The sequence below is a fragment of the Sceloporus occidentalis genome, unplaced genomic scaffold (assembly GCF_023333645.1).
Source record: "Sceloporus occidentalis isolate IW3139 unplaced genomic scaffold, rSceOcc1.0.p SCAF_22, whole genome shotgun sequence".
Lineage (NCBI taxonomy): Eukaryota > Metazoa > Chordata > Lepidosauria > Squamata > Phrynosomatidae > Sceloporus > Sceloporus occidentalis.
The window spans coordinates 10,512,863-10,537,667 of NW_028317002.1; the positions used below are offsets into that span (position 1 = coordinate 10,512,863).

The window sequence follows — 24,805 nt, forward strand, 5'->3', positions numbered from 1 at the left end:
TAACAATAAATAGCTTAATTTGTCCTGTAAAATTATATAAGTATAATTCTCCATGGGGAGAAAACTGGAGAACAGTAACCTGTCTAATCATCCTATAGTGTTTCCACAAGGCATGGCCTTTACATTAATGCTGTTCGACCCATGCTGTTCAATATTTTAAGAAAACCTTGTGTATTTCACCAATTTGCTCTATATTTGTACCCTCTTAATAATAAACATGTACATCAAAAGATTTTGCTACATCTCTTTGGCACATTCTAATTCAAACATTAAACACTACAGGGAACTGGGGATGAAGATGTGTGAAATAGCTGGGTTGGGGAAAGGGGCAAATGCATATGGGGATTCTTCATAATGAAAACATGAAAATCTAAAAGGACCAAGCAGCTATCATATGTATATAAAACATGGAGTGTCCCTTTAAAGCATGGATAAATAAATACATTACCTTTCTCTATAATTTTACTTGAAAGTCTCAATGCCAAGGTAAAATATAATAAAAAAGCTAATAAAGTAAATGAAAGCAGTTCCCTAAAATATGCAGTATTTATGTTTTTAACAGGCCCTGTGGCCATCTTCATTTATTTATATGTCGTGTAGAGCCAAAGTAGCTGATCTATACATGACTCCCTTGTGTTTCAATAAATCAGCAGACTCAGAAATATTAAAAAAAAAAAAATTTAAAATGAGATTCCTTGAATTTTCTGAATCAATTTACAACCATAGTTTGTGTTATATGATATAGTCTTTCTTTTTATGTAAATTGAGGTATCATGGAAGAATTTTTGAAAATTCCCCTGATTCAGGACATCTACAAGTATCTACATCATTTTGGTGCTGGTGTCAGTTTAATTTGTTTTAGCTCACCCTATATTGGTTATTTATTATTAATATTCATTTTCAACAAGGAAAATGGGTGATCTCTGTTTTAGGGTTATTTAGAGCACCTTTATTATACAGCACTTTTCTTCTTTCTTTTTTGGTTTACTACAGGTCTACATATGAATTATATTTTTATTCCGATGCCCATATTTTGGGATAATATGGAGGACATAACTGCTTTAGCAATTTTATAAAATTAACAATAATGTAAATAAATTAATATATTTTTTTTTTGATATAGCGTAAACATTTGCTTAAAATATCCCATATTTGTATGCCAGGATAAACCTGAACACTATAGAATGAACTACATACTCTTCTGTGTATTTTCGCTGCCATACACCAAGAAGAAATTCTCTCCTTAAGCCCACCAGTGCTCTGAAGCACCCTAGGAGTAGTATATACCCCCACACCTACCCCAGCATTTTAATTTCCTCACAGTCTAGCAGATATGGGTTATCCATGAAGAGCTGAGTTGAGAAAATCCAGTACTGCTACTGTATAGAGCTAAGGGAAAATAAAAATAACCAAAAACAGCATTACATATCCCCTTCAAATACAAGTGTAGTAAATATGGTAATGGTACCGATCTTTTAGCATGTAAGACACATCTTTATCATCTCTCAAATTTAAATATTCTGTGTTTCACAATTCATTAGAATATCACTGCTTTAAGTTTTAATGTAGAGCATTCAACTTGAAAGTGATTGCATGTGTCTGTAAAGATGAACATGGGGACCCAAGGGAAGAAGAGAAGGATGACCCTAATGAGCCAGGTTAAGCCAAGTATTAGGTTCAGCACTACTGAAAGGATTTGTTGATGTTGTTTTTGTATGCTAATGCTTATCCCAGCACTATGTAGCAATTATTAAGAGTTATTTAAGCAATTTGCATCAATAAAAATTCACAGGACCCAATTATAATTTATTAGGTACAGCAATAAGGATAGAATTGTGATTGTACCTAGATGTGTCATCTTCCACAGAAAGTATACTTAGCCTCAGCTTAATTTGGTAACAAAATACACGTGCTGTTCTTACTGAAAAGATCAAAAAGACACTTTTCTCCAGATCTAGGATTCAGAAATCGCAATAATATAAAAGGAGCGATGTGCGCTGAGAAGAAATAAAGAAGTCTACACTGCAGAAAATTCAGGAACCTAGATTAAACTCATCTTATTCTTAAAAATGAGTGGACATGGTAGTTATTAAACTTGTTCCAGAATGTTGCGTTTTTTCGTTCGTCAAACCGAATAACAAATAAATGAATATGGCGGCGGATAAACATACACTAAGATGCACAACATGAATAATCCCTGGTCTGATGAACCCGAGGTGTATCTCGGTGAAACAAGCGCAGGTGAGGGTTTTAGGGATTTATTTTTCTCACACTATTATTTTTTGGGGTTAGATTGCTAGGGATCTAACAAGTAGTTACCAGCACCCAAGTCTTCTTTTTAAATAAGCAATGATGCTCCATTAGGGTAAACGTTTCCGTCTTTAATGACTTTCATCAGGACACACAATGAAAGACTGAAACGTTTACCCTAATGGAGCATCGTTGCATTATTTAAAAAGAAGACCTGAGTGCTGGTATATATATATATATTTTTTTTTTATTTGCAAAGAATGATGTATTATCACTGGGTTTCTCCTTCACACAAAATGTTGCCAGCCATCCTTCTTTGCAAAAGGCACATCTGGTAGAAAACATACTCCACATACATCATCAATTTTGTCAAAATCACATTAACAGAAATAAAGTAAATAGGAAATCTATAAAACCTATAGGGAAAATATTCAATCATCATTGAACAGGCATCTAAAAACCCTCCTTACGCTAGACACCCTGGTGGTTTTATGTAGAATTGCTATAATTTCATAGGTTAGTGCATTTAACTGTTAGGTGAAGGATTTTGAAAACTGGCAGACACTTATATGCCTCCTTAGTAGCAAAGTCAGTGAAACCAGAATACTGCGTGATATAGCAGTTTTACAGCCCTGCTATAAAGTTCGCAACATACCACTAATATAAAAGGGAGCAGCATAAGAACAACAGCTGCCTAAAGGGAAAATCACACTCGAAGAACATTGGGAGAATGTTTTAATGATTACAACTTCAGTGATGCACTTGGAAATTCTGCAAGTATAATTTATTGGATTTGTCATAGGTAGCAATCAATAATACCTTGTAAATATTTGGGAGTGCAAATTGCTGTCTCATAAAAATTGAAATAATAGTATTTAACAATAATTATTGTAAGTATATTTATATTTTATTATCTTGAAAGAATCTGCAGCCATTCATTAAACAGTAGGTTTGACTTGAAGGAGGAGTAGGAATTAAAGAAATAAGCCTTCTGTAATAAATGAACTTTAATATACTGGGAATACATTAAAGGGTGTTCTGGGGTTATGTATAAAGGTGGTTCTGATGCAAAGCTTGAAAAGTGACCAGAGCAGGCAATTGAAGGGTCCGTTCAGGAATATTGTGACAAAAAATATCATTTCTTATACGCAACCAGTAAATCACTCTTTAAATTTACTTCATATATCATTCTAAGCAAGAATTTAGTATGTGGTTTTTTTGTTTTTTTTTTACATTTGCACTTACATCAAAGAAATAAGATACGATAATAACCAAAAACTGTCACTGTTAACATTGGGCCGCAAGCAAAAAATTCACATTTTATTCAATACCTGCATTGGTTGAGGTGGTGATAAACGTGATATATTCATGTGTTTATATGCTGTAGCTGAGTTGCAAACAGTTCATCTAAGTGTAAAGTTGATTATTCCAATAATCCTGTATATAGCATCACATCTTTATGGAAAGAATAAAAACCTGCCCAAACTTGTTTGCCATCTACACCTATGTCTTTGTAATTGCAATAAAAATCTTGGAATGCATGACCTGATTACTGAGATTTTTTTTACTGTGTTTATATAAGAGGAAATCTGTCAACAAAATTCATAGTCGAGTCTGGTAACAGATCTTGTTAGAACTGAAGAGATGTTATCACCACTGTCATGCCTACTGGCCACTGTGTTCCTTGTCGGCTATGCTTCTGCTCAAGGTAAATATCAATATAATAGCTCTGATTCTATTTTGAAGGTCTGCTGTATCTTCAATGGTTAACTGAAAGTAAACTAACTAAGAATAATATTATTATTATTATTTTAGTAGGAAAGAACAATTAAAAATGTAAGTTTTCCTGTAATAGCAAATCTGTGGTTGCCTAAAAAATCAGGAATTCAAGCTAGCTCAATTTGCAGAAACAAACCAACATATGCAGGCTCAGTATTTAGATCAAAATTATTTACCTCCAGTGGTCAAGCCAAACCGAGACAGCATCTCACATCACATCTTTGCAAATTAAATTAAAAATGAGGGCCATCACACCTAAATGAAGAGCAAAAGTCCACAAATGGTAACAATGAAATAAAAGCTGTTCTTTAATGTAATCCACAAATGTGAAAACAACGATATCATTAGTATAGCAAAAGTGCAGAGCAATGACAACAAAAGGTTGAAGTGTTTTGCACAACCGTGCTTATTCAAATACCTCTTCTGAATAAGCACGGTAATGCGAAACGCATTTGCTTTCATTGCTGTGCATTTAATTTTTTTTTGTCTCCTAAAGAATTAAATTGTTGTTTTTACATTCGTAGATTACAATAAAGAACAGCTTTTATTACATTGTTTACCATTCATGGACTTCTGCTCTTCATTTCCGTGTGATCACCTTCGTCGTTCATAATATGATATTTTTATATATTTTTTTATTTTAAAAGAATAATCATTGATCATTAATCATTGCATTTAACCCCTGGATGTTTCTTTTTTCATGATGTAATATTTCTGTCATGTTCAAAATGTTTAACTCCTCGTTTTTTTGAGCCTTTATACACCCTCCTCGACTCTTGTTTTCATGCATGTCGTCACAATCTATGCCCTCTGTGTATAGTCATCTGTAGGCCTGAAATTGTTCCTGAGAGCATGTTGGGAAGAATCACTGCCACCACTGTTTCACTGGAAGTGCCCTGCTGTCTAATCCAAAATCCTCTTGTTCCACCTAATGGCTTTTTGTGGACTGTCATAGCAGCAAGCAATGGTTTGTAAGACACATATATATTTAGATATGAGTGAAAACATCTATTATTTATATGTAGGTACATATGTCGATATATGTTTGGTATAATTATTGGAGTGTCCCAAAAATGTAACCAAAATATCTACATAAAAGTTAGTTTGTATATTGAAAGGAAAAGGTAATATCACAAATTACCTTTATATAAGATGATACACATGCAGTGTGTTTTTATGAACCTCCTGCTAACAAGAGAAGGACTATGCAAGACAAACATAACAACATAAAAGTATAAAGGAATTATATCTAAAAGGAATTGTGGTGCAAAATTTGAAAAGAAACCAATGTAATTGACAAGTCAGCTTTGCCCCAGGATTTCTCTTAATAAATAATTTCATATTGGTGTGTATCTGCTGTATATTCTATTAAGTTTGAGGAAACTTTATTTGGATATTTTTGTTTAATCTGTAGACAAGTAATTGTAACATTATTACGACCAACATTTAAACTCTGGCCCCTTCCTCTCTTCAAGAAGGCCAGCAAGGAGTCTCACTCTTCGGGGTGAGACTCAAGATCCGACCCTCCCATGGGGGGGGTTGGAATTTGTCCGAGTTCTCCGTGAGGGAACTCAGTATCGTAGTCTGGCTTCTGCTGCCTTGTGCACAGTTGCGGCACCCAGGAGCTCGTCCCTCGGGCTCCAAAAGATAAAAAAATAAATAAATGAATTCCCAAGTTTATCAAGTCATCATACAGGATAATGAACCTTTGTTAAACCTGTGCTAAGCAATTTATTTCCATAAATGTTTGTGTATAAGATAAAACACCTTAGGGCCCAAACCAAATACTAGGAGCATTTCATAAAAATACCATTGTTTTTTTGTAGTTTTTTGCTCTTTTTGTATTTTCTTTTACTAACACTTGTTGTTTCTCTTTTTCTGTTTCAGCTATTGCTAATTTTAATCCTAGTGATATCACTGCAGTAAGTATACCATCTTTTTTCAACTTCAGCAATAATTTATTTTACCTAACTCTTGGAACACCTGTTAATATACTGACATGTGTTACTCCTACATCGGGGGTAAATCTCCTGCGTATTGGAAATGACATTAACTGTATTTTCAATTTGGGCATACCAGACTGCAATGGTCCACTTAATCCTGAACTTGCATACAGGTGGGTGTAAAATATCTATCCATATCTACTTCATCTATCTTTTGATCTATCTATCTATCTATCTATCTATCTATCTATCTATCTATCTATCACTATCCCAGATTTGAAGTTGTCTTAATACCATTGCAACCAACCAAGTTACATATTGAATGTTCACTATACTGGTTGGCAGGTGAGACCATGTTGCACCAGAATCACTTATAGACATTACCCCTAGTGGAATAGCACTCCCTAATCAACCTGGCTAATGCAGGTTGTCAAATAAAAAAGACTAGGGTATCACCCTTATCAATTCACACAAGTTGCCACCCAGTGACAACAATAAATTAAAAAGTACTTCCCAACTCAATCCAGCAGCAGGCCAAGGAAAGACACTCTCCAAATGTCCAACACGATATAGATCCACCAAGGGGCGCTTGCACAATTGAAAAAAAATAATTAAAAGATACAATAGTGCAGACTGCATGTGTAACACAAAAATATAATGAAATCATTCTCTTCTGATAATCTCATAATCTGTAAAACACTTGCACTTTAAATATAATGCACTATAAAGTAGAAGTATAACAAAAAATAAGGTAAATAATAAAACAAAAATATTGAAGATGGCATATCAAATGCAGTAAATTTTCCTGCTGAATTTTAAGTTACTGTTTCTTACCATTACATCTTTACTCACAGTTTTTATTTTTATTTTTTAAGATTCAAATTTGTAGTGACTAATGAAAATGGAACTATTGTTGCTCAAAGTGAATGGTCAGCTGAGATTTTTCTTAAGAGAGGTGAGTTAACGATAATAATATAGTAAGTACCACTAAGAAATTGTAGTGCCTATAGTATAGACTTACATATCTATCTATCTATAAATATATCTATATATATATATACATAGTATAGTTCTTGGCCCCATCTTGTAGTTTTCTCTACTGATGTTTGCTAAATTAATCTTTCTGTCTCTCTGATATTTTTTTATTTTTTTGCAGCAAGACCATTTTCTTCCATAGATACCCAAGTTAAACACGGTGCTGGGATGATCATTATCACCAGTATTCTGCCAGTTTTCCTTGCCTTTATATTTGCCTTTTTGTCTGCCATTTTGATCAGCAACTGCTGGTAAGTTGATGATAAGTTAATGCAAGTATACGCTCTATGCACTAAAATTGCACATAACATTTTACATTTGTAGTTAGTCCTACCTTTTTTCAGAGACATAACCTAGATATTAGACTGGGCTCTCATCACTACTCTCTTGTCTACATGTATGCACATGGAGATGATAGTGTCCAAGGAGCCAAAGGCAAGTATGAAGAACCAATGTGGACAGAGGCCTGTAACTATCTTTTTCTTGCCCTCTGCCAGTCTGCATATGATGTCATAACCCAGGACTCTGAGATCCTAAAAGCATGCACATTAGCATGGAAAAATAAAAAGAGAGATCTTTGCCAACAGAAATCATGTTATTTCCCAACTAGACCACCAACACATAGTTTAGAGGGGTGCAGAGTGGCTGGGTTCCCCACACACCTGCATCACTTGCAACCCCTATTGTATTCATTTCCACAAGACCCTCTACTATATTACTTACCTCTACTTCTTTTTTAGTATCAATGCAATGTCAAATGCATGTTGTCATTCTGGAGAATTAGATCATCGTGCTCATACTTAGAAGAACAAAATTAATAGTTATTTTTGTTTAAAAGGGATAGGTGAGGGAAAATATTAATTCACAAACAACTTGGAACAAATCAAATGGTTAATTAACTTAAATGCTTAGCCACACCAAAACAGTTTGTATCAAATAAAGCTATTATTTTTGAAACTAACAAGATGATAACATAACTATAATTAATGTTGTATCATTTTCTTTGTGTCTCTTTTTTATTTACAGCTGTATCAAAGTTTCATCGACACAGGTTGATGTATCTCAACATTAAAACCACCAACAATTAAATCAATCTGGAATCTTACAGCAATTGTGTCCCCTTTTTCTGTATTATTTGGATTATATTCCAAGAAATATGTACAGTGACAATCATAGTTCACAATTTAGATAATAAAGTAGAAACCCAATGTACATTTGCCAAATTGTTATTGAGTAAAACATTTATACATCATGTTTGTTGAGTCATTAGAGCATCAGCTACATACACTTAGTTTTTGTATACAGAGCAATTTCCGTGGAAAATGGAATAAGCTGACATATCGCAAGGAGCATTCCATTGGTTGCTATAGTGATTGCTCAACAATTAACACTCCCAGTCTAAGGTTTTGTCTTAATTTCTGAACCTAAAGGCAGTCATCAAGGAAACCAAAGAAAAGGCATGAGTGAAAACGGCAAAATAAATGAAAGCGTAACTGCTTTAAATACGGTACAATTATTTATTTTTTTAACAAGCCATAGATATTTATGACACAGTGCACCTCTTTACCGATACGTACATTTGAATTGAACACAAGACTGTGGAGCTTGGAAACAGATTTGGGGTGCCTGTATTTTGGGAGGGTGTTTATGTGTGGTGTTGCATTCCATCGGGTCGGGACTTACAGGACAGAGAGCTCCATGGCCGGTAGTGACACCAGGATCTGATATCCAGCAGGTTTCACCCAGAAGTCAGGGAAACAACCGTGTTTCTCATCCTCCCCACAGACTACAATAGCGATTCCCTACTGGGCTGAGGTGGACTGAGTGCAAGTATTGAGCAAAGGAGGACCTGATGGATAACTTTGTGTGGCTTGTTGTGTCTATTGTATGTAAATTACCCCTTGTACTATTTAAATGCCCCTTTGTTTCCAAATAAACTGAGTCCTGTTTTCACCTCAAGATAAGTGCTGTCTGATGCTTGGGGTGGGCTGCTATGATCCTTTATTGTCCTTTTCAGGACAGTAGTCACACTGTGTAGCTCAGCTTCAGCTAGCCATAGTGCTTCTCTCTACAACACTGGTTCTGTCTGGCGCTGAAGGGGTTAATCGCTGGTGTCCCGGCAGAAAGGAAGCAACGTTTGGCGGGAGTACCCAGTCAGGGTACAGGGCGTCCCTTCACATTGTCTATCAGTGTGCCATCAGTAGTGACCAATGATGGTAGAGAATATTATTATATATATATGGGAAAACATATAATGCAATGTTGGATAACAGCTTCCAAAAGTAATGGATACTAAAATGCTTAGATTAAATGCTTTATAAGTAGGGGAAATGTTAATGTGACCTTAAATTTTATGGCCATAACAACCAAACCCACAACAATGATTGTAAGTTTCTGTTTTGTTGTTGCTGGTTTTATTATTTATTTTATCAATGTCAGCATGCCTTTCATGGGGTCCTATTAAAATGAAGTATGGCTACACTGGGAATACACAGATAAACCCAAAGAGCCTGTCAGTGTAAACCATTGGCATTGTAGAATAAGCTATTAATTGCAGCTAGACAATCACAGCCCTTGTTTGTAAAGGAGAGATAGGCACATTCTACGTAGCTGACCCATAAATCAACCTAATATCCAATTGTTTTATTCCACTGATAAGCATTTAACATTGCCATCTGGCTTGGTAGTTTTCCTTATATACTAGATGGAAGAGCAGCTTCATGTTCATTGGATGGAAAAATATGCTCCGATACACATTGATGGGATTAAAAATATTCAACAATTAAACCAAAGTGAGGGATCCAGAGGAAACACAGGTCCAGCAAGCACAGCTTACGGTGAGAAAGGAGGCAATGAGAAGACAGCATTTTAAAGGTCCGTTTTTCATCGTATTTGGAAGCTACTCTGATCTGCATCAATAGTGTACAGGTAATGGGAGGTCTTGAGTGAAGTAACTAAATAATGCAATGTGTTTATGATCACAAGTGATTTAACAACAATCAATATATGCTACATTTCTTTAGATCAATGGAGGCTGTACATAGATGTTTTGTGTATTTTCACGAGAACATTAACTATTATTATAAATGTAGGAATCTGGAAAAGCCTTAACACAGTCTAGAGCAGATATAGTCTATATAACCAAATTAGGGCATGTGGACACCTAATTGTTGAGTATTTCACCCATCTCTATAGACAAACATTGGCAGTAGAATGGGTAGACCTGAAGAGCTCAGTGACTTTAAATGTGGCACGTTGTGGGATGCCACAAGTCAGTTTGTGAACTGCCCTGCTAGATCTTCCCCGGGCCACTGTAAGTGTTATTATTGCAAAGTGGAGTTGTACATTTGGATGTGTAAAAAAAATTTAGTTGTAACAAAATTTCCCAATTTGGTTAATTCTTACAAATGTCCAAAAACGTTAGGAATTTAAGTTTTTACTAATTATAATGATAAAAAGACACCCACACACTAGGCAAAATACTGATATTATTAGTATTAGACACACAAATCTGCAAAAAGTTTCTTAGTACACTACTGATTTTATAATGAGTATGATATTGTTATTTCCACCAGGTGGCAGCAGCGTCAAAAAGATTTCCCTTAATAAGTAGTTTCGGTTTTTAAACAGATTTTTTAATAATTCTATTTTTTGCAGAATATGTTTTCAGACAGCGACATATTAGCCATTTGTATGTGCTTTAGCTGTATTAGACATTTTTATCATAATTGAGAACTAGGGAAGGGTAGGGGTGGAGCTATCGCCAAACTGCCTTTTGTGGGAGGGACATGGGCAGTACTAGGAGATAAGTAGGCAGGGAGTAGGAGTGGCAAAACATTTCCCTTTCCACAGAAAATAGGACTTAACTTGAACACTCCATTGAAACCCAGAGGTTTCCCAGGTATGCTTAGCAGACTATCTTGTGGTAGTATTAAATAGATTGTCTCCGTCCTGTTCATTGGACAAACAGGACTTCTTTACCACTGTCATAAACTTCTCAGCATGACTTCAAACATGACTGACAACAATAGCGGCCCCCAGTACAGATACAAAGGACATTTCTGGAAATAAAGGAAATAAGAAACTACGTTTTCTTTTATGCTGAACTACGTTACTGTATACATTCCTGTATTCATAATATTTAAAGTGCAGTAACATTTCTCCTAATCAGAACGAGTCTTTGCTCAACTCACTCAAATTATAGTACAGCAATATCTCACATGAATACTAAGTTCTTTAATGTTTTGGAAGACCCTTATTTACAATACTATTTTTAGCTTTTTAAACTATTTATGAGGCATGTACAACATTTTTTGTGTTATACTTCTTGTATTAACTTTTTAGCATTTTTTTCTTTTTATTTATTTCAATTTGTTTTGCACTTTTCAGAGCCATGTAATATGACTAGAGAATCTAGTCCTATAATTACATAATTTTTTTTATATTTTATTTTTTTGCTCAGACAGCAAGTTTAAGCACTGACTGCCATGTGCACAGTTTGATCTAGCCACTCTACACTCTTTAACCCCTTCGTGACAAAGGCTGATTTTACTTTTTGTACCCTTCGTGACAATGGCCTTTTTAACATTTCTGCGCTGCTCGTGTTTAGCTGTAATTTTTTTTCTTTCCCGTTTACTGAACCCACACACATTAGATATTGTTTTTTTCAGGACAAGAAGGGCTTTCTTTAGATGACATTGTTTTGATTGTATCATATTATTTACTACTAAAAAAAGTATAAAATATGGTGAAAAATTTAGAAAAAAATGACTGTTTCTAACTTTTAGTTGAAAAATCTTTTACTCATCTATAAAAGGTAATGAAAAAACCTGCTAAATGGATTCTACTATTTGTCCTGAGTTTAGAAATACCCAATGTTTTTATGTTTTTTTGCTTTTTTCTACCCATTATGGGGCAATAAGTACAAGTAGCGTTTTGCTATTTCAAAGCCATTTTTTCCAAATCTGGTAATTCTTCCCCCCATGTGCCATTTCGGGTATCTTTGAACCCGGCCAATGCAATTTACCCCATCAAATCATATATTTTTGAAAACGAGACAGCCCAGGGTATTCCAAATGCTAGTATTTTAACTATTTCCATGCACCATATCTACCACCAGTTTTTGTCAAACTTTGTGGTAGTCATTTTTTTGCATTTGTTTTTTCACACACATTTTACTTCAGGTATGAATTAAAAGGTTCTCGTTTATGTCACTATCACAAAACACCCCAATATGTGTTCAGCAACATCTCCTGAGTACAGCGATACCTCACATGAATGATTTTGCCTGGCTGTTTGGGGGCAAAAGGGCCACATTTAGGGCATGCGCATTTTCAATGTTGAACTTTGGCATTTGGGGATCCACTGCCTATGCCCTATTTGGTACATCTTTGAGCCGGGCCATTTCAGTGTGCCCAATAAACCCATATATTTTTGAAAACTAGACACCCCAGGGTATTTCAAATGCTAGTATTTTAACTCTTTCCATGCACCATATCTACCACCAGTCTTTGCCAAACTTTGTGGTAGTCATTTTTTTGCATTTGGTTTTCCACACACATTTTACTTCAGGTATGAATTAAAAAGTTCTCGTATATGTCACTATCACAAAACACCCCAATATATGTTCAGCAACATCTCCTGAGTACAGCGATACCTCACATGAATGATTTTGCCTGGCCGTTTGGGGGCAAAAGGGCCACATTTGGGGCATGCGCATTTTTCAATGTTGAACTTTGGCATTTGGGGATCCACTGCCCATGCCCTATTTGGTACATCTTTGAGCCGGGCCATTTCAGTGTGCCCAACAAAACCATATATTTTTCAAAACTAGACACCACAGGGTATTTTAAATGCTGGTATTTTAACTCTTTGCATGCACACATTTTACCACCAGCATGTTTTCAAAGTTTGCAGTAGTATTTTTGTGTGTGTATTTTTCCCACACACACCTACTTTATGTATGAATTTACAGCTCCTGGTATATGCCGCTGTCACACGACACCCCATAATGTGTTCAGCAACATCTCCTGAGTGTAGTGATATCCCACATGCATGGGTGTGTCATTTTTGTGGGAACTAAAAGGCCACATTTGGTACGTGTGCATTTTTCTAATTGGAAATTAGGTGTGTGGCCATCCTTCCCCCGGTGTTAATTGGGACGTTGTTGAACCTGGCCAATTCAATTTACCCCATCAAATCATACCTTTTTTAAAAGTAGACACCCCACGGGCATTTAATATGCCAGTATTTTAACTCTTTCCATGCGAGAATTGTTTTAAGCTAATATGCTAATTTTAGGACTTGCTCACAAAAATATATTTTTTATATATATATATATTTTTTTTGTCTTTTAAAAAAAAAAATTTTTAACATTTTTTTTCAACTTGGAGGTTCCCCTGATAGTGACATCAGTGGGAAATGATTTTTACATTTTACTAGTTTTTTACTATTTTTTTTCTAATTATTATTAATTTTATTTTATTTTTTAATTTATTTTTACTAATCACACTGTGATTAGAAAGCTGGGTTCCATTGACTTGCATGGTGAATGCAGTACCTGTATTCAACCTGCAAGTGGAGCCAAAGTTCTCTAGATGGTCTGGACCATCTAGCGAACTTTTAAAATTTGTTGGTTCCTGTTACAGGGCAGCGGCCATCTTGCTTGATGGCGAAGATCATCGGCAGCTGCGGCTGTGACCGCTCTCCGGAGCGGTCACAGCCCATCGAAAGGTAAGTGTTTGGTGTCGCTGGATGCCTCCTGATCGAGGCATTCCAGCGACACCATTTAAGTTTAGGAGGCGATCATCGATCGCCTCCTAAACGCTTTTAAAACGGGCGTCCGCCGCCATACAAAGTATGGCGGATGTTGACGCCCCGTGGAGGGGCCAGAGATGGCCCCTTCGTTCCGATCACGGCGTTGCTGAATGCCTCGAGGTCGAGGCATTCAGCAACGTTTTTTGGGTGCAGAAAGCGAAAACAGATCGCTTTCTGCACCCGTTTAAAGACGTGCCGGTCCTGGCACGTCAATTGTCGTAAAGCAAATGCTTTTCCGTGTCGTGCCAGGACCGGCAATTGTCGTTAAGGGGTTAAACAGAGTTGGGAAAGGCAGGAGAGCAGTGGAATAATGTAACATTGTAGCCTGTTTCACAAGATATGGCATTACAGACACTGTGTTTCCAGACAATACTGTGCAATTTTCATCAGATGAATTTAAAGATTTAAGTAAAGAGCAGGAATTGAACCATCACACTTCATCACCAGGATACCCGCAAAGTAATGGAAAAGCAGAGTCTACCTTAAAAAAATTTAGAGACGGAAGGCAAAAACATTGGATCAGACCTGAGTAAGGCTGCAGGAAAAAAAAATGTGAGGAACATTATTACAACAAAGATACAAAAGATCTGCCGGTCCTCCAAAGAAGTTACTGTGTACAACAGTCTGTCAGCAGGTGGGACCATGCTGGTATTTGATACAAGCAGAAGAATGGCAATTGCTTAATATAAATTGTCGACACCTAATTGTCGACACCTAAGGAGAACAAGAAAATTGGTCAATGAGCTAGATGGTGATCTTGAAGTTTCTCTACTACAAGTGTCACCGACCAACACACAACCAGCCCAAACACAAAATGTGCAAGAACCAAGAACATCTGAAACATTGGACATTGGAAAAAGCAACTCCATCTGAAAGATTATGCCTGACTTTATCTAATCTATTACACTATTTAAAATCATATATCATGTTTTACATTACTCCTTTTTTTGTTTTTTAGCATTCAGTGAGCTTCAGCCATTTTAGTTTTCTAGCTAAGTAACCCGGCATGGCAGTTGTATGACTTGAAGCTCTGCATAGTAAAAAAGTCAGTTTAACACTAAACTGAGAGTGCATCAATCTATTCATAGGAGGTATCAAAACAGGACCCTAGAACCTTTTGGTCGATGGAAAATATGGCATTACAGGGCTTAGAGAAATAGGCAGAACCCGAACCAGGCTATTGTTAATATTTACTTATATAGTGCCAGTATGTTCTGCTGGGCAGTTAATTTCCCTTACATTTTCCTTCCCCACTTAAAAGACAATTGTAACCCAGCTTGATTTTTGCAAGATGGCTCCATATTTTGTACGCCTTCTCTGTCTTACTCAGGTAATATTCAGCTTGAAGGTTGATTTACTGAGACTTTTATTTGAGTTTCAGGCCTGCAGTGCAGTGAGGGAGGGGATATGGAGACTGAGGTGGCTAAGGAACAGCACCACATTACATCGTAAGCAGGCACATCACTAACTAAAGTAGCTTACAGTCCAATTCATTTTGCATTGTGCAAATGGAAATGGCTAATAACGTAATCATTGATACATCAGATAATACAAAAATGTTTATTTTGTACTTAAAAATGTTTGCGTATGTGTGGGGAGGGCATGCCTAAGTCAAACATAAACTCTCTCAGCTTACACAAACCACTTAATAGTTTACTTTTGTCCTTAAAGGAAATCCTTTCTGAAGAATAAATCAAACTCTGGGGCCGACATTCCCCGGGAAACAGCTCTGTGGAGTTTTCCAATTTGAAGCATTGGTATTGTGTGTGGTATACAAAGCATTTAGTGTTACAAAATATTATTTTTTCCTGTTTGGATACTGATATAAGTCTGGGTCAGTCTCTCTTCCAGAACGATAAATGCTAGCTGGATTCAGAAGCTTACAACTACATACCTCCTACCTGCCCCTTTTTCACAGGATAGTCCCAGTTTTGTAAAATCAACGAAGGTCTGTGCTGTCACAGCACATCTATCTCAGGTACCACATAGCCACCTTGAGAAGTTTGAATCGCCCCATTTTAGGTCCTGCACTGCTGACTGATGCAGATAGCTTGGAAAGGCCGCACTGGTATGGGCTAGGACTGTCCACCTCTACCACCTATACTTGTGGGTAATTACGTTCGATCTGGATGTCAGCAGCCTAGGATAGAAGGGAGAGTACTTCCCAAGGAAAGCAAATTCTGCAATTTTTAAATGTACATGTATTCATAAGAATTTTTTTTAAGGTTTCAAATAAATATTAAACTTTCCAAAATTCTTGACAAGGGACAGACTGGTCCTGGGATGTAAGGGGTCCAAAATTCTTCAAACATGGTCAGTCCTTGGACTATACCACTTTTGAAAACAGGATCACAGTCAGGTCACAGTAATGTCCTTGGGACTCCCTCTTTTAAAATATTATGTTAATAATTTAGTATGCATTATTTTAATCCCCAAAACTGGGTTACAGGCTGCAGAGCAGCTCAACAATTCTTACCATTGATTGGCTGCTTTAACAAAACAAATCCTAAAAACAAAGGCCGTCCATGGGGCAGGCAGCTTAACATGGCTGCTTGGTAACCAACTATGCACAATGCCAAGCTTTGCCTGGAATGGTGTGAAGCACACCGGCACTGGACAGTGGAAAAGTGAAGAATCACGTTTCACCATCTGGAAGTCTGATTGGCGAATTGGGGTTTGGTGGATGCCAGGAGAATGCTACCTACTGAATGCATAGTGCCTGCTGTAAAGTCTGATGGAGGAGGATTGTTTTTCAGGGTTTGGGCTAGGCCCCTTTGTTCTAAAGAAGAGTAATGTTAATGCTAAAGCATACAAATACATTTTGACCGTGTCCCAGTGCACAAAGCAAGTTCCATAAAGACATGGTTTAGCGTGTTTGGTGTGGAGGGAGTTGACTGGCCGCACAGACCCCTCACCTCAACCCCATCGAACATCTTTGGGATGAACTGGGACATCTATTGCAATCAAGGCCTTCTTGTTCAAAATCAGTGTTTGATATCACAAATTCTCTTATAGCTAAACATGCATAAATTCAGGGCCGGCCCTACAATGGAGCAGAGTGGGGCAATTGTCCCAGGCGGCACTTTTGAAGGGGCGGCACTTTGCGGCACCTCCTTTGCGAGCCCTCTAGCTCGGTCTCGGTGCCGGCTTGTAATGCTGAGCGCCGAAAGTGACGTCAATTTCCGGCGCTCAGCATTACAAGCCGGCACCATGGCAGAGCAGGGAGACTCTCCGCAGGACCGTCTAAAGGTAAGTACAAAGGGGGGGGGGGGTAGATAATGGCTTCGGGGGGGGGCTGCATTTTAAACTTCGCCCCAGGCGGCATTAAGTCTTGGGCCGGCCCTGCATAAATTCCCACAGAACGGAGGCTGTTATGACTGCAAAGAAGGGGCCAACTCCATATCAATGTCTGTGGTTTTGAAAAGGGATAGCCAACAAAGTCATATAGGTGTGATGGTCGAGTTTCCACATACTTTTGGTCATTGTGTATTATAGCATATTTGAATGTAGATCATCTATAACATAATCGTATGCAGTATACATAATTGATTTAATATTTCCAGCCCAGCATGTAAAGCATGTAAAGATCACTTTAAACAAGAATATATCATACATTGATGTCTATAAAATCATAAAATGAATCATAAATCCATAGAAGTAATATTCCACTGTCACTATTTTCTCTCTTGATGTTACTCTTTCCTAGGAGCACAGTGTATTAAAACATTTATGATACAGTGTATATAAAAAGAAGAAGGTGTATATATAAAAAAATATAAATCAAAAAATGAAATCTACAAGTATAACCTTAATAGGTGATCTAGTGTCCAGCTAGCCAGTTGCTAGGAACAGCTCACTGGTCCAACTATATTGTGAAGTCACTTACACAATCTTCATCATGTAATCACATGATATCACATGAACATGAACTCTTCACTATTGTTGCATAAATAATGCACTGGAAGCAAGGTGCTGGCAGACTTGAGCAGACAAGCACTCTGGTGCTTTTGTGAGTTGATGTTTTCTCAGTTTATTTCCTGTTCAGTGTGCAGATAACAGAGGTCAATCCAGCTGCTAGAGGTGTATACATTAGGAACAAGCAACATCACACAGTGATGCTGCTTGACTGAAGTCTCTAAATAGTCATTGGGAAAGTACCCCTGAGTAAAATGTTACTTGCTTGTTTTGTATTTGCTTCACTGATCCCAGAAAAAGTGGGCATTGGGTGTAACTCATCTATGTCTCCAGCCTGTTTATCTTTCCCAAGTGTTTTCAAATTTTGATCACTTCCTGTCAGGGTCCATCCTGCCTGCCAGGACTATGCAATAATTATTTCCAGTCATGCCTACCTGCAGCCACTAGTGGCCACTCTTCCCTTTCTGACGCACCCATATCCAATCACTTGGGGCAGCTGAGCCTTGTTACCTGAGTTTAGCCCTGCCTTTATATACCTGCTCTGCCCTTCAGTCTGGGCCTTTGCATTTGTTTGGCTTGGGTCCCTGTTAGCCTGCTTGCAGCTAAAGATCTGTGTTTCTGTTCTGATTTCCTGTGTTATGACCTTGGCTACGTTCTCGATCCTGATTTGTGTCCCAGACTTACCTATCTCCCAAGCTGTGTGCCCTGCCTGAGGGCTTCCAAGCCGTGTGCCCTGCCTGAGGGCTTCCAAGCCGTGTGCCCTGCCTGAGGGCTTCCAAGCCGTGTGCCCTGCCTGAGGGCTTCCAAGCCGTGTGCCCTGCCTGAGGGATTCCAAGCCATGTGCCCTGACTGAGGGCTTCCAAGCAGTGTGCTCTGCCTTTGCTACCGTTTCCCTGTCTGTGCTACAGTTTCCCTGCCAGTAGGCTTCCTGCCGGGTGCCCTGCCAACGGGCCTCCAATTTCAGGCATGTCAGGCAAGACTTTCTAGTCCATGTGTTACGATTAACAGAATCCTGTTGCTTTACTCCACTGTATATACCAGTCCTGTTCCTGTCCATCAATGCTATCTATTCTTGTATATCAGCCTAGTGTTATCTCTTGTCTGTACTTACCTGCCTGTCGATATGCATCTCCGAGTACAGACAAAGCCTCAGATATCCCCTGCAGTTGGGCTCCTACCCGACCTTCTGGCCCGGGTCCTGACACTTCCCTTCATTCCCATGCAAAGTACTTCCCTGGTTCACTCAGAACTGACTTCCCCTGTAGTCTCGTCTACATTTTCATTCTTCATATTATTCTATGCTAGAACAAAGTAACATTTAAAAAGTACCCACCCAATTCAGAAAAATACCCTTACATCATTTTTACAAATCATACACACACACATACACAATATTTTGTCATAGCATGGTTAAAGTAGTTAGAAAAAGGGCAGGTTGAACAACTCTATAAAAAATTCCACATTCGCCCCTGCATTTAATGTTCCCTGTCATAAAGGAATATTCTTAAGTGTAATCCATGCTCTTGAATTAAACTGCTCCGACGCAGCAGCATGCTAGAAGTGCAGCAATCTTTTCTGGTACATGTATAATGGGGGCATGAACCAGTACTTAGCATGCTTTATTTCCACTTGAAAGAAATAGCTTTTTAGTCTTTACTCTCATGTAATTAATACTACAGCCATGGTTTACCTTGTCAATCTTTTTTTCTCCTAGTGTTCTTTTCATTTCATGGTTATTTCTGATGAAAGAGCAAAGAGCTGTATTGGGATCCCGGGAGAAAGGTCAACGTGCAGTGACTGCTTTGGTAAGATCTGTTCAATGTAGATATCACTCACAGTTGTTTTCGTGTCCTGGAAATGCATGAATTTTTACCTGTGCTATTTCTAAGACAAATAATACATATGTTTGTAATATGAAATGTTCATTCATTTTATGAAAACACACAAAATCTGGGAGATCATTTCCATGAATCTCTGAAACAGTGTGCTTATTTAATAAGTATAAAATGAATATAATTTTCACACATTTTAATTTTTTTTTGTTCTACAAGTGACAGCAAAGAATACAGACACCGTCTTAAGCTTAGCCATGTCTTAGGCAGCTTACTAGCCACATTCCTATGTTTTCTCCTCATGTGCCTGGTAGCGTGTATTTTGGGATGATTGGACATTCCAATTCCATGATTTAGCCAGAGTTTTGGCACCTTCTTAACCCAGAAGCAGACTGCACCTCCTTGCCAATGTAGTAAACCTTGTTGGTAATTCTTGGGTGTGCTTATATGGTTGCTTGAACCTGATTATAAGACGACCCACCAAACTTTGGATCTTATTGGAGGAAAAAAGAAAAGGCCTAAAGACAACCCTATTGAAAAAGAATCAAAACCACTGTTTTTGTTTTCATTACTGTCACACTCTCACTCTCTCTAACAATCAGGAGTACTCCAGGAGGCTAGAATAATGCAAATTGAGAGAGAAATTCATTAATGGAAATTGTCTGAATGTTTTTTGGTCCATGTACACAAGACTAATACATATATATATATATATATATATATATATATATACGCACACAAATACATATTACATATACAGTATATATATTCATGGAGAAAGAAGCGTTTCTGCACGTATTTCTCTGCAGATCCATCTGGGATATTCTAGAGTACTTCTGCAAAACGACAGAGCCATAGCATGCACCACAGGGACAGCCTCTCCTCCAAACCCTTCCTCTAATTGGGGGAGATGGTGTGCGCTAGGCCTCCATCCTTTTACAGAAATACCTGGAAAACAGAACTGATACCAGGAAGAAGTGGATGAAGATAGAAGAAAATGTGAGAGAGGGTGAGTAAAGGTGAGTGACAATTGGTTGATGCCAGAGGAGGCCCCTGCAGGTGACCAATAGACTCACTCGCATGGCCCTTTAACTCCTGACGGCGCAATTTGGCCTGGAGAGACCATGGTCTCCCCACTCCAAGCGTTAAAGGTCCGTACGACCGACTCTATTGGTCATGTTGCGGCACCAGGATTGTAAAAGTCTGTACAAGCAACTCTACTGGTCGCCAGCAGGGGACTCGTCTGCCATCAACCAATGAAGTACAGGTGCACTTCATTGGTTGATGGCAGAGGAGGCCCCTGCGGGCAACCAATAGAGTTGCATTAACCCCGTATTAACCCCGTCTACAAAAAACTAAGAAAAAAACAAACACTTAGAATGTACACAAATATTCGCTCAAACCGAACACAGGAACGGGTGAATATTCGTGGAATGCAAAGATTTTTTCCCCCACAAAGATGAATGCGAAGACGAACACAAGGATGACACTGGAATAGAGGTCAAATGATAGGGTTTATTTTCTGAAGTGGTATTTTGCAAGAGAACCTGAGTTTTGATTTACCCAGTGTAATTGTGAATTATGAAGGGCTAACCCCACAGGGTTTTAGACTTCCCTGTCATATATGTATACCTTAAGAAATGATCATTCTTCCAAGTGTCTTTCAGGAAAAGCTTACATCGTCTTGCTGAACAAAAATGTTGGTTTTTCATATGGGTTAATATGGGTTTTCATATGAGGTTGGTAAAACTCAAGCTGTTCTGCAAACCCTACTTCCATTGACATATGTGGTATTGTCGAATAATACTTTTTATATGTACATCCACAAAATGGTATTTTCAGAAGTAGCTAAATGGCTATTAACTTTATATTCATTACTTCATTTATAATTTAATTCGAATAGCGACACATCTGCATTTACATTCAGACTAAACATACAGTATATATTAAAAACCTACCTTAAAAGTATTTAACAGAAACAGTAATCAAGTATATAATTCTGTAACAGCATAGAGGATATAGTTTAATAGGCTTTACCTAAATCTAATTATATAGATGATGGAGATGCATCTGAATGGACAAAATACATTAGTCTAATTGGATATCCTGAGACTCATTACGGTAATATTTCAAATTGATACAACACAGGATTATTGACTCATTTTGAGTTTAAAAAAAAAAAAAGTTTACTTATGGTAAATACCACAGCAATGCCAAAGTATATCTTGGTTACAACTACAAAATAATACAGGTTCCCTGTACCTCTGTACCCTATCCAGCTAATGGGCAGCAAACCACTTACAAATGGGTCAGTTCCTCCATTACAATGGGCAGTAGAGAATGTGGAGATCAGTGCTGTGGTCTCTATTACCATATCTAGTCGCTCTCTGAGTTTAACCTGAAGTCTCAGCTTTACCTAGTCTCTAGGTCAGTTTCTACTTTCTCTGGGCATGGGAACAATGTCCACTTGACCATGCCCACTTCCCCACCCCAGCCTAGGCCTACATTTACCACAGTATGCAGCACTTCACCTGGCAGTCTACCAGAGTGCAGGAAGATAAATGCATTTGAATCTTCCTATACCTTATACCTGAATGAAGGAATTGATCGGTGCAGCTCTAGCACACCATTTAATTACACACTGATATACATTGTAAAAGTTAACAAACATAAATGCCACATGATACATGTACACCTTCATATGAACAAGGACACATTCATATGCACATATAAATCACTTGCACAAATATTGTCCCCATTGGTACCCTCATGCACACCCAGGGGCATGCTAAGGCAAGTACGGCAGTTGTAATACTGTAGAAGCTCACATAGAGAGCATGAGCTGCACTAGAGAGAGGACTCAGCATGTGGGAAGGGGGTGGAGGAATTCTATACAAGCTGCATTGAAGATGGAAAAGAGAGAGAGAGGAAGAAAGAGAGAAGAGGAGTTATGGGGTTTAGACAGAGTAAGATAGAGAAAAGGTGTGCATATTTATATGTGGGGGTGTCAGAGTCTATGATGTTAGGGAATGTGTGTGTATATGTGTATAGTGTAAAGGGTGAATGTGTTTGTGTGACAACATGGTGAATGTGTGTATTTTACTTGTGTTAGTGTATGGTGTTAGCATGTGTATGAGCACATGATGTTAGCTTAAGTGTGAGTATATAGTGTGTGTGTGTGTGGTGTTAGCATGAGTGTGCATGTCAGCACAAATATGTGTGTTAGTATTTGGTGTTAGCATATGTGAGGGGGTATCATCACTTCCTGTAAGTAAAAGGAGTAGGAAATATGTTCCATCGCTGCTTCTTCCCAATGCATCTCTCAGTTGGTGCACCGTGAAGCAGTGGGGTACCATAACCAGGACATGCAGTCTTGGGTGCCTTCTACTGTGTGTCTTCCTGACATTCCCTTTAGAGGCAGACTGAATTGTCTGTCTCTGGAGGAGCAGAGCCGGTGGGGGAATTCATGGGTCGTTCTCTAACTCAAAATGAGGGGAGTTTGAGGTTTGTTTCTAGAGTAGCATACCCTCCCGGCCTCACTCCTGGCAGTGTCCTTCACTGAGTCCACTTACTTTAGAAATGTCTGCCATGAACCATCTACATGCCTGTGGTCACTACACTAAAGTGCTGCTGCCCAGAAGATTCTGTGATTCTCAGTATCTATTGTCAGTGGGTCCAACGATGCTGTGATGTAGGTTGTTCAAATATTGTTTCTGTATGGGAGTGTTAAAAAAAACATCAGCCCAGGGTGTCAATTGTGCTAGGTATGACACTGCTTTGAAGTAACATGATATCATGGGAATCTTTTTTTCAAGACCCACAAAGTGTGACACTGCATCCATTCCATTTTATTTCATTAAGTGATTACCTAAATTTGGAGTACCATTTAAACCTCCTCCCCTACAAACTGCACCACCAATCTCATTTGCTTATATAAAAGTTTGCTAAACTCTTGTAATTTTTCTTCAAAACACTATCTGATTTCCCCAGCGACTGCATCGATCATTTACATAAAATATGCATGCTGTCAATCACTTCCATACATCTCATTCCCTCTTTCATACATAAAGTTTACATAAAGACACCAAAAACTTTCAGTTTCTGCCAGGTGATCACCATGTAGTCTCTTCAACATCATTCCACTTGACAATTGGGTTCCAAGAAAACTATGTAGTACTATATATATATATATATATATATATATATATATATATATATATATATATATATTGATTTAAGTATTGTCTTAAATTGCATTTTATGAATAACCTGATCGCAACAATTTAAGCAAGTACCATTAATAATAAATATCACAGTACCTTTAGTTTGATGTCAAGTAAGTAATGATTGAACAATGTCTTTGACTGAGAAGTTCTTACTTGCTGTTGCTTTTTATCCTCATATCAGTGACAGAAACGTCCTTCCAAAGAACACATAAAGTCAATAATTGCCACCAAAGATGCAACACCTGCCAGCCCTATGTAATAAATGAGAGCAATGACTTTCTGAAGAAAATGTGTCAAGGACCCAAACAAAGTAATATGCTAGTTGTGGTTCTGCAAAAGACACAGGAGGCACTGGATCACCTGCTGGTCATTTACACACTGCTGCTGGGAGTATTACTCTCTTTTGGATTTATATTGAAGTTCATCCTTCCAGAGCCAATAGACTGAATCTCCAACTTCACACGTTACAATATTGAGAACCATGGACAAATACCGGTAAATAATTCTAGGTCTGAAACATGCATCTGGTACACATTGTATGAATCTGTGTTTTACTTTTAGAGGAAAAAAATGAGGGGTACCACAAATCTCAGGTGTAGGATTTGTCACATTGTCATCTTTAGGTAATGCATGCATTATAAGTTAGAATTAACATTGAATTTTAATAAAAGTCATATTATAGGGTTAACTCCATTGCAAAATTAATTGTGTGTAAGATGAGTTGTGTGTATAGCTGTCAGAGGCATAAAATGTTTTGAAGGAACTATTGTTCTTAAATATTATTAAAAAGATGTATCATATATCATATAGATGTTACCTCAAACCTACTGCTTGTCTAAGGTATCAAACCTGTGGGCCGAACCTAATGGTAGTACCTAGATAATATGGAACGTGTTAGAAGGCAGGTTGGCCAATCTCTTATCCAATTTCATTCATCCTAACAATAATAATCACCACATTTTAACCATTTAATCTCCTTGTCCTTTCATGGCCTTTTCTTTCCCTGCGG

At 37.8% G+C, this 24,805-nt stretch overlaps 1 protein-coding gene across 1 annotated transcript; it reads left to right on the plus strand.

Annotated features, from left to right (window-relative positions):
- Window positions 1–2,177: 2,177 nt before the first annotated feature.
- On the plus strand, window positions 2,178–8,079 carry LOC149301008 (uroplakin-3b-like protein 1). The gene is made up of 5 exons (XM_089484515.1): window positions 2,178–2,241; window positions 5,917–6,145; window positions 6,848–6,927; window positions 7,129–7,258; window positions 8,034–8,079. The coding sequence occupies exons 1-5, from the start codon at window positions 2,178–2,180 to the stop codon at window positions 8,077–8,079; spliced, it is 549 nt and encodes a 182-aa protein (XP_089340641.1).
- Window positions 8,080–24,805: the final 16,726 nt, after the last annotated feature.